The sequence below is a fragment of the Heloderma suspectum genome, chromosome 3 (assembly GCF_057233095.1).
Source record: "Heloderma suspectum isolate Gila_16-S chromosome 3, 16-S_ref, whole genome shotgun sequence".
In the NCBI taxonomy this organism is placed as follows: Eukaryota; Metazoa; Chordata; class Lepidosauria; order Squamata; family Helodermatidae; genus Heloderma; species Heloderma suspectum.
The window spans coordinates 4,953,568-4,964,765 of NC_139460.1; the positions used below are offsets into that span (position 1 = coordinate 4,953,568).

The 11,198-nt window shown below is 55.8% G+C and overlaps 1 protein-coding gene across 1 annotated transcript; it reads left to right on the forward strand.

The window, feature by feature from the left end:
• The first annotated feature begins 1,500 nt into the window (after window positions 1-1,500).
• TPBGL (trophoblast glycoprotein like) lies at window positions 1,501-10,842 on the forward strand. Its single transcript, XM_084845384.1, has 3 exons — window positions 1,501-1,675; window positions 5,708-7,974; window positions 10,058-10,842. The coding sequence occupies exons 1-2, from the start codon at window positions 1,501-1,503 to the stop codon at window positions 7,651-7,653; spliced, it is 2,121 nt and encodes a 706-aa protein (XP_084701510.1). The 3' UTR covers window positions 7,654-7,974; window positions 10,058-10,842.
• The last annotated feature ends 356 nt before the right edge of the window (window positions 10,843-11,198 follow it).

Sequence of the window (11,198 nt, forward strand, 5' to 3'; positions counted from 1 at the left end):
CACAAAGCTCTTACAGTCACTAGGTCTTAGGAGCAGCACTTCAACCTTTTAGAGTAAGATAAAACTGTGTGGCCGCAGGGGAGACCACCGAATGGGTGGGGCAAGGGGGGAGGGGCCCTCTGGAGAACCCCAAGGAGCTGGATTGGGGCCCCAGGTGGCCTGAGGTTGAACACCCCTGAATTAGACTGGGGCAGGCTGAGCTGAACAGGCGGAGCCACAGAGACGGAGACGCGGCTGCGGCTCAGTGGCAGAAGCCCCGCTTTGCAGGCAGAAAATCCCAGGTTCATCCCCCAGCACCTCCTGTTCAAAGGGTCAGAGACCCTGGAGACCCGCAGCCAGCCCAAGCTGGATGGGCAAACCGGTATAAGGCAGCTTCCCTTACAGCATGCCTTCAGCATCCCCCAGGCAGGCAGGCAGGCAGGCAGGCAGGGGGATGCTGGCAGTTGTAGTCCCACGCACTGGAAGGCAACAGGTTGAGGAAGGGTGCTTTATAGTCAGTCATAAGAGCATAAGAACATCAGAGGAGCCCTGCTGGGTCAGACCGAGGGTCCATCTAGTCCAGCATTCTGTTCACACAGTGGCCAACCAGCTGTTGATTGGGAACCCACAAGCAGGACATGACTGCAACAGCACCCTCCCGCCCATGTTCCCCAGCAACTGGTGTACATAGGCTCAGTGCCTCTGGCACCGGAGGTAGCATGTAACTATCAAGACTAGTAGCCATGGATAGCCTTCTCCTCCAGGAATTTGTCCCAGCCCCGTTTAAAGCCATCCAAATTGGTGGCCATCACTACATCCTGTGGTAGCGAGTTCCATAGTTTAACTGCTGTACAGCTGCAGCGCAACCAGTTGGCTACTGGCAGGTGCAGCCCTGCTGGGATGCAAGGGGACCACACTGACCCGTCTTCCTCCACTCTGCAGCATGGGCTGGCTCAGTGCAAGGGGCACTACTGTGCAGGCCCGGGGAGCAATCCTGCTGCCTGTGCACGGCAGGCTTGCCACAGGTTATGCGGGGCACCACGTACCAGCTTTCCCTAGGACCGCCGCGTGTCCAGGTGGCCACACGACTGCACCCATTCTTTAGGAAAGGGATGTTGCACCTCTTTCAGCCCAAGGGCTGAAATCAGTATGGGAGAAGCTCTCGGGGACCACACGCCAGGGGTGGGCAGGGCCAGAGGCAAAAGGGGTGGGGCCAAAGGGGTGGGGCCAAAGGCAAGAGGCAAAAGACCAGATGATTTTTGCTTCAAGCTCTAGCTGCCAGTAACCAAGACTCAGGAGAGGCATTTAAACCCTTTAGGGCACAGCCCTATGCATGTTTAGACAGAAAAAAGTCCTGCACCTCCCAGGATTCCCCAGCCAGCCAGGCTGGCTGGGGGATGCTGTGAGGTGTAGGACATTTTCCTGTCTAAACATGCATAGGAGTGCACCCATAGGATAGCGGGGGGGACGGGACACAAAGCCCAGGAAGCCACCAAATGATCAGTGGCGGAGAGAAAGGGAATGGAGAGAGAAGGGGGTGGGGGCATCTGGGGAACCCCAGAGAGCCGGGCTGGGATTCCGGGAGGGTCGGATTTGGCCCTCGTGCCCGAGGTTCTGCATTTCTGCTTTAGAATGTCTGCTACGCAGAAGTCTGTCACAGAGGAAAGCGTCTGTCTCGGGAGCATGACGCTGCCAGGTCTGGCCAACAAGGGAGGGAGAGATGGCCCTCGGGAGAGTGGCATCGATCAGCTAAATATATAATGCGGGGGGGGGGGGGGCCTGGCAAACAGGCCTAATTGTTGGGGCTAAGAAAAGGCTCCCAGCACGTGGGCGGTTTGAAGGTATTTGAATGCGACACTTGCCGATTTGACTCAATCACGACAACAGCATTTTACCAAGCTCTCCTGAGCCAGCCCACACGCCGAATTCTATTAGAGGCCACTTGAATAATTCATAGGACAAGACTATTTGGGCAGGAAGGGCGGCGCTGGGGGCAGGCATCTATTTTCAGGGACAGCTGCTGCATTTCCCTTGCTCCAAGAGAAGAGGTTCCTCTCAGGCCCCGACAGCAGAGCTTTATGGGCACCACTCATTATCCGGGGCTGTGAACAGGGGACAGACTTGTATTTTCCCTCTCACGCATCCTGCATGCTTGGTTTGTTTTTGTTTTTTTTTTTGGTTTTTACAGGGAACCCTGAATGTTTGCAGGTCCAAAGGGGGGGGGGTGTTAAAAGAGCTAGCGATGTGCAAACTCTTCCAGAAGCGTTCCTTTAGGGGTGGGGGGAACAGATTTCCAAGCTCCCAAAAATCTGATTTTGCAGAAATTTCATTTAATGAAAAATACAATAATTTACTTTTTCATTGTAATGACTCTGAACTCGTGATGGTGTGGAGAAAGAAACCATGGGGAGCTGCATCTTTCCCCTTGAAGGGATAAAAGGAGCTTGAGGGCTGTTGGGGTTGTGTCATGATTAGTGTCTGGCTAGGGGGAGACAGGTTCAAATCTCGAGGGTGACCTTGGGCTAGCCACTAGCTCTCAGTTTAACCTACCTCACAGAGCTGTTGTGAGGCTAAAGGGGGGAGAGAGAACTACGTATGCGCCCTTGAGCTCCCGTGGAAGGGCAGAATATAAATATAAGTAAATAAAATAAATTTAAAAATGTAGGATGGGGGGGAAGCTCGAGAGGGTTTAGAAGACCCTCTCCCTCTTCAAATTGCATTCAAAGCCTTTTGAAGACTTGAAACATAAAACTATTGTAATTGCACCAATTAATAAGCTTGTACCCTAAGTCCTCCCCCCCACCATTCATTTCCCCTCCCCCTGAAGTATAAGCAACTCTGAGATTAGCCAAAGTGCTCTTTCATGGTTCCTGAATATTTTATTCTTATTTAAGTCTTCCTTTTTTATCCCACCTTTCCTCCAAGGAGTTCAGAGCAGCATACGCTGCTTTTCTCTCCCCCTACCCCCACCCTTTATCTTCACAACAACCCTGTGAGATAGGCTGACAGTGCCTGGCCTCAGGTCACCCAGAGAACTTCATGGCTGGGGGGTGGGGGGATTGAAATTGGAGCCCCCCTGGCCTCTTTCCACACCATTTCTATTTTTGCCCTGAATGCCCCCTTTGCATCAGTGCCTTTTCTTGTGCACCATTTGGCTGATCCAAACAGCTAAAGAGAGGAGAGGAGCTCAGCCTGCAGCCAAAAGAGGTTGCAGAACAGTTGCGGGTTACAAAGAGATTCTCCTGGTGACCTGAAGCAGAGCAGAAGCCTGGCTAGCCAGGAACAGGGAGGGAGCAGGGGATAAATAAAACATGCTGATGGGGGGGGGTCATGAAGAAGTGACCATTTAAATACAAAAGCACCCCCCCCCTTCCTGGAGATCCACCATTCTTGCATTGTCAGAGTGCCCGCAAGCACCCTGGAAAAGGCCACTGATGAAATGTTTATAAAGGTGCAACATTTCAGACAGCTAAAAAAGGGAGTTGGGGGAGATAAGATGCACGGGGCTGTGTGCGTGCGTGTGAGCATGCAAGGTGTTTTACTCAGATACCAATGCTGTTTCAAGCAAGGCTGTATCCACTTGTGGGGGGGCGGGGAGAGAGTGAGGTGCTGTGGTGGCCCCGACACCTCCGTGATAACCTAGGCCCTTTCCTGCAGTTTCAGCTTGCATTAAAAAAAAAAACTTTTTAAGGCAGCCACAAACCAAATCAGATGGGCAGCGCACTCCCCTACTCTATGAGTAGGCAATCTGGTGTCTTCTAGATGGGTTAGACTAGAACTCCCATGAGCCCCAGCCACCATGGCTGGGTATTGTGGGAGAGAGTTATAGGTTGCCTACTCCTGTGCCTAGTATGATATAAAGCAGTTTCCCATTCATCCTACCTGAGGTACAATGCCTTTGGTACCGCAGCCTGCTGCTATAAATGGTAGAAATGGATGCTTACCCCTGCAGGCTGTACTTACAGGTAGGGGTGGATGCTTGCTCCTGCAGACTCTACTTACAGGTAGGGGTGGATGCTTGCTATTTTAGGCAACAGGCTGGAGTGCTTTTCCGGCGTAGAATAGCCATTCCATGTAGCAAACTGGAAAGCCCACCCATCAAAAGTCTTACTACTTAGGAATAAGTTCCCCAGTTTGTCTTTTCAGACTATAAGCTCCTTTTGGCTCATCTGATTTAATGCTGGACCTCCATTGTTTTTATTGTTTCTCTGATCTGGTATGGTTTCTTGTGGTTGCTGCTTTTATAGGTGTTGGTTATTAGATATGTCTTTAAATATTGAATGATCTGTAACAGCCTTCCCCGCCCTGGTGCCCTCCAGATGTTTTAGCCTACAACTCCCAGCATTCCTGCCATTGTCCATGCTCCCTGGGGCTGATGGGAGCTGAAGTCCAAAACACTTGGAGGGTGCTACATTGGAGAAGGCTGCTCTGCCTAACTGCACATGAAGACGTGAACCGCTCCGGCCTTCCATCATTCTAGTCAGTGAGGGCAAAAGCACCAGGATGACTGACAAGCACTTTGTTACTTTTTTAAAATGAAGTTTTATAATACAATAGTAAGGTAAAATAATAGACTTTCTAATATGCTCTCTTCTGATATGTCCTCTCTGCCAACCCCACATTTTTGGCTACAGCCAGGCCTCGTTTTAAAGTGTGATCCACAAACTATTTAAGCCAACACCCCACCACTTCTTTGGCAATGCCCTGCAATCCATAACTGACCGAAGCCAGCCCTCATGGGCTTCATTTTGCGGGGCAATCCATAAGTGGCTTGTCCATGTGCTTAAAGCCCCCCTGCAGCGCAACCCACGAGCCATTTAAAGCAGCGTCTTAGAACCCGGGAGGTTTAGTGGCATAGCTGACACGCCACTGAAGGAGATGCTCCCATGCCTCAATGCTGTGTTTGCAGAGGGACGTGCATAGGTGACCTGTTTCGCATAGAAGCCTGATTGCTCACCCAAAGTGAACACTCTGGGTTCCTTCCGTTTGTGTGTGTCATGCCTGCAAGATCCAGTGGTGACTTGCATGTGCGAATGAGGTGACACTGATCAAGCAACAGCTCTTCTTTCCCAGCAGGCCTCTGCCTGTGACCTTTGCTCCTCCAATTTCACTGCCCTCAATGGCCCAGACTCTCAGACTAACTGGGCCCGTTCTCCCTTGTTGCCCCCTGTGCCTGGAATTCCCTCCCTGGGACTCCTACACGGTGCCTCTGCCTCGCTCTTTTGCCCTTCAAATCCCTCAACATTCATCCTTGCCACGAAGCCTTTGGGCTTAATCCCCACGTAATGGTATTGGCTCAGTCATCCCCCATTCCTGGGCCTCTCCTGGGTTTCTCCACTTGGCCAGTAGTCTGTACCTTTCACCAGTCGCAGCCTGGCTACCCAAAGGGGGAGGGGGGAAGAGGAATGAGGCTGGGCTCTGAAATCAGCAGGGCTCCCCCCCCCCCCGAACCTTCAGCCTTGGAGCCTATTTATTTCTCATGCCTGGAGGAATAACAAAAAGAGCGCCTCTGACAACACGCAGAGGCCAAATTGGTCTTGCCAAGGGCCCTGCATCTCGCTGCACGGAGAGGCGGCCGCGGGGGGATTGTTTTGCTTTCCCGATTACAGCCCCCCTCCCTTCCAGCGAGCAGAGCAAAGGGTAAGAGTAGGAGAAACGGGGGGGACGCGCACTTCTGCACCCAAGGTTTCCCAAGGGCGCCCCTTCGCTTCCCTGCGTTTCACGTAAGCTGCGAGTGGCTCCTTTACTTGCCCGGAGGATGGAGACGGGGTCGCAACGGGGGCGGGACAGAGCTGCCCTGCGCCCCGAAGCTCCCAGTCCCACAGATGTGGAATGGGGGTGGTCCCTCCCTCGCTCCCCGGGCAGCGCTTCTCGGCTTCCGCTGCCCTAAACGGCCGCTGGGGGGGGGGGGTCCCTTGGACGAGGCCAGTCCCGATCCAGCGAGCGGAGGGCCACGCTCAGCCAGACCGCCCCTCGGGGGCGGGAAGGAGGCTGCCAGCGCTGGCCCGTCGCGGTTGGGGAATCCACCCCGCAGACGGCTCGCCGCCGCCGCCGCGGGCTCCTTTGAAGGCAGGGCGCTCCCCCGAGCGCGCAAGCCGATCTCGGCCCGCGGCCACCTCCCCCGCCCGCGACCTCGAGCCAGACGCCGCCTGCGCGTCCGAGGGGCGAGCCCCCCCCCCGGGCGAGGCGCCGCCGGCCCGCCAGCCAGAGGGACGAGGCGAGCGCGAGCCAGCCGCGTCCCTCCGACGCCCGCGCGGGGAGGCCGGGGTCCCGCCCTCGGCCGCTGCTCCCCGCCTCCCGGAGCCGCGGGGGAAGCCCCCGCCCTCCGGCAGACGCCGGGCGCCGTCAGGAGCCGGGCCGCCCGCGCCCGCGCCTCCTCCGGCTCGCAGCCCCGGCGGCTCCGCCGGCTCTCCCGCGCGGCTGCCGCAGCAGGCGCTCCGCCGGCCGCCGTCTAAGCCTCCCTCGGCGCGCGCCCGGCGGGACCGGGCGGGGAGGGGGAGGAGGCGGCGCCGTCCCTTCCCCCCGCGGGGATGCCCGAGCGGGGATAGCATGGCCCAGCGCCCGGCCGGCCGTCGCGGACGGGCCCCGCTGAGCGCCCTGCTCCTGGCCGGCGCCCTCGTGGCCGAGATGCTGCTGCTGCTGCCGCCGCTGCTGCAGGCGGGCCGGAGCTGCCCGCCGTGCTTCTGCTTCGCCACGCCGGACACCGTCCAGTGCCGCTACGTCCGCCTGCTGGAGCCGCCCGCCGACCTGCCGCGCGCCGTGCGCAACCTCTCCATCGTCGGCGGCAACCTGACGGTGCTGCGCGCGGCCGCCTTCGCCGGGGGCTGGGCGGCGGGCGAGGCCGCCCGGCCGCTGGGCGACCTGACGCTGCTGGTGCTCACGCACGACCGCATCGCGGCGCTGGAGGAGGCGGCCTTCGCCGGGCTGCCGGCCCTGGGCACGCTGGACCTGAGCCACAACCCGCTGCGCGCCATCGCGCCGGGCGCCTTCGCCGCCTGCGCCCGCCTGCGCACGCTGCGGCTCAACCAGGCGCTGCTGGCGCGGGAGGCGGCGGCCCTGCCGGACGGCGCGCTGCGCAACCTCAGCCTGGCGCGGCTGGAGCTGGCCGGCAACCGGCTGCGGGAGCTGCCGCCCGCCGCGGCGCTGCCGCCGGGCCTGGCGGAGCTGGACGTGCGCAACAACTCGCTGCAGGCGCTGCGCCCCGAGCAGCTCGACGGCCTGGAGGCGCTCGCGCGGCTGCGGCTCCAGCTGGCCGCCAACCCGCTGCGCTGCGACTGCGCCTCGCTGCGCCCGCTGCTGGCCTGGCTGCGCAACGCGACGTGGCGGGCGCCGGACGCGCGCAGCCTGCGCTGCGCCTCGCCGCCGCCGCTGCGGGGCGCGGCGGCGCTGCGCCTGCGGCCCGCCCAGCTGGACTGCGTCGACGGCGCGGGCTGGGCGCTGCTGGGGCCCGGCGGCCCCGAGGGGGAGGAGCCGGAGACGGCCTCCTACGTCTTCCTCGGCGTCGTGCTGGCGCTGATCGGCGTGGTCTTCCTCGCGGTGCTCTACCTCAACCGGAGAGGCATCCAGCGGTGGCTCAGCAACCTGCGCGAGGCCTGCCGGGACCAGATGGAGGGCTACCATTACCGCTACGAGCAGGACAGCGACCCGCGACGGGGCGGCCCCGGCGGCCTCTGAGGCCAGGCGGGCTCAGGCACGGAGAGGCGCCGTTGCCCCCCCCCCCCCGACCTGAGCGCCGAGCTGGCGGCACCCTCCCTTCTTTCTGGGCTTCCGGAATCCGGGTGGGGTGGGGAAAGAAACACTCGCCACCCGGCTTTGGCAGACTTCGGCTCCCCCCAAGACCCTACCCATTTGGAGGGGGTGAGCACCTGGGCAAGGTGCAGAGGATCGAAAGAATGGAAGGAGAGCCGGACCGGATCAGACCACGGGTCCATCTAGTCCGGCATTCTGCTCACGCAGTGGCCAACCAGCTGCCCACGGGAAACCCACCAGCAGGACGTGAGTGCAACATCACCCTGCCGCCCATGTTCCCCAGTAACTGCTGTACTTAGGCAGACTGCCTCTGGTACTGGAGGTAGCACAGAGCCATCAGGACTAGTTGCCCTTGATGGCCTTCTCCAGGAATTTGTCTAGTCCCCTTCCGGAGCCATCCGAATTGGTGGCCATCACTACATCTTGTGGTAGCGAATTCCATATTTTAACTCTGGGCTGTGTGCAGGACTCCCTCTGCTCCGTCTTGAGCCTCCCACCAAACTGGGTTCTGGTATTAAGACGGAGGTAGAGAAGCTTCTCTCTCTCCGCTTTCTCCGCCCCAGGCGTCATTTTATCCTCCTCTGCCCTTCCGCTCCAAGCCCAAGGGTGGCTCCTACTCTTGCAGACCTTGAAGTGCTGTGGGGCAGTGGCTCCCAGCCCCACAACTGAGTCTGCAGCCACTCAAACTCCAGCATCTCGGGGGCCAGATGGACGGCCTGCAGCATCCCCCACCCCAGCAAAGGGACTTGACACATTTCAGATTCCAGCATTGTAGGCGCTGGTACACCCCGGAATGTGGGGCCCTTTCGGGCACTCCGCGTTGCACCCACTAGGGAGTGCCCTGCCCTGCCCTGCCCAGTGCTCTCAGCTCCCAGGGACCATCTGGCCAGCCTTCTTCAACCTGGTGCCCTCCAGATGTGCTAGATTACAGCTCATCTGGAGGGCGCCAGGTTGAGGAAGGCTGATCTGTACCTTCACATGCTTTCAAAACGCCCACATCCCCACTCTGGACCTTTTGCAGGGCTAGAGTGGTACCTCTATCCCGCTTCTTACTGAACAGCCCTACTACTATTAGGGGAGGGGGGTGTTAAAGATACTTTGTCCCCTGATCTGCCCTGCCCCCAAATAGGGAAAAAGGCTGCAGTCCAGTGCAGTCTTAGCTGGAAACCGAGCCCTACTGAACACAGTGGGACTTACTTCCAAGTAAGCATGCATAGGATTGGACTGTGAGGTTGCTGCTTCTCCAGGTGAGGGGAAAAAATAGATTTTAATTCCAGTATAAATTCATGCCAATGCATGAACAATTTAATATCCATGGTGCAGGATGTAGGTCTGTTTAAATTTTAAAAAGCAGTAAAACTCATCCTCACCACCCTGGTGTAAAATGAATTAGGGGCAGTTGATGTATAGCCATACAGGTGGCAGTGGTAGAGATTCTAGGAACCAGGGGTCAACATACGATGTCTCCTCACATTTGAGACAACCTCCCCCCATCCCCAGATATGATATAGAAGAGGTGGGTGTTCTTTCATCTTTCTAGCCCTCCGCAGCTGATCTCTTCCAGAGCCCCAAACTGAAGTGGACAACAGCATCCATTGTTGCCAAAGCAAATTTAGGGGTACCTGACCCCAGCCTTCTCTGCCCTTGGCTAGCAGAGGCTTCTTTACACCATCCCCGGAAGAATACTCTAGGAATGTAAAAATGTTCAGGATCTTCTGATGTAGCATTAACCTTAGAAGATTCAGGATGTGATTCCTTCAGGGAACAATGTATGTGCAGCAGCATAATCTTTTCCCAGAACTGCCCATGATCTATTCTAGGTGAACTCTGTCTGCCTCCCTCTCCCACACAATAACCATTACTATGTTGTCTCAGAATATGAAGGTCTCAAGCTACAGCACAAATAACTTTTGAGTAGTCCCATTAAAATCAACAAGATTGTTCCAGAGTCAGTTGTTTGTGGCCTGCAGATTTGTCCTGCAATCCTAGAATACCTGTTATATGCTGCCATCTTCAAACAGCTTACTTCTGGAGTAGGCCAATTGATTTCAGTATAGCTACTCCACAAGTAAGTGGATTTAGGGTGGTAGTGTCATTGCTTTGAAGGTCACAGCAGTGTTGTCCCTGGAACAATAGACAGACAGAGAGAGGAGCTGAAAGTCCGTCTTCCTCTTTCCACATTCGTTGCCTTCCCCTAGTGACGGTAGTCTTCTGTACTCATGCGTGTGGTGGGGGACGGGGGTCTAACAAAGCCACATTCTTCATGGTTGGGGAACATGGGTTTTCTTCAGGACATCAAGACACTCTGTTCCCTTTATCCTTTGCACAGACCTTTTCCTCAGCAAAAGCGAGGGTTTCCGACTGTTTCCTTGAACTGCCGGATGCTCATCATGGACAAAAGCCATCCCTTGGGGTGAGTTCATACTTTGCAAGTGGCTGGATGCGACTGGCTATGTACTGTTCTCTATCTTTCATCCAACTGGATCCCTGCGCTCTGCGCTTTTACTGCATCCAGTTGAAACAGCCTCTTCTTTTCCTCCTATTATTATATCTGTTCTTCAGCCACCAAAGTGATCCAGGGCTTGGACCGGGCGATGCAGAAAATGTATGAAGAAAGAACTTGACTAGCGAGAGAGGATGTAATTTTCTCTTTGGTTTTGTTTGACAAAATTCATGAGTTTTTTATTTTGCCCACCCCTACCCCCGCCTCAGGCACAAGATAATGCAAATGTGCAACAGTAACAAACCCTTTGCCCAGGCAGGCTAACTTTATCTGCATGTTTCTGAAGCATGCAGAAACACTAATTTCCCAAGTGTTGAAGTATGACGATGACTTAGATTAGGGCTCTTTTGTTGATCTTTATATCAGGTGAAAATGCTCATTCTAGTTCTACCTTCCACAGGATTGCTTTAGAACAGTGCCTGTTAGGGTCGCTTTGGATGTGACCGGAAGCCCCGCTGGCCGGATGCCTGGGTTCCTTGCACATCTGGCTGGTGGCCTTTCCTGTCCCTCCCAAAGCCTCTGTTAGTCTCCGCCTAGAGCAAAGACATTGAAACTTGCATCTCTTAACTGTATTGTATTTTTTTCTATAAAGCTTATTGCAATAATTTCAGAATATTCTCGGCTGTTGCAAACTTATTTCTGTTACTCTTTTTTGCAGAAGTTCATTGAGGATATAACACCGCCTGCCTACAAACCACAGTTTGCAAATTGAGAACTGGATTCAGGAATACATTCTTTTTTTCCTCCCTTCTCTGGTGCATTGTCCCTCTTCCTTCCCTTCCTTGTGCTAACCATGGTTTCACACTGCATGAGCACTGACGCAAACTGCAGTTCTCTCATAAAAAAGTGAACTAGACTATGTTTTGAAATGGGTTCTCAAACCAGGATTTTGTTGGAACCTAATTTGCATTGATCATTGCAAATATATGTGGATTGTGTTGATGCAAATGTGACTCAAATCCATGAC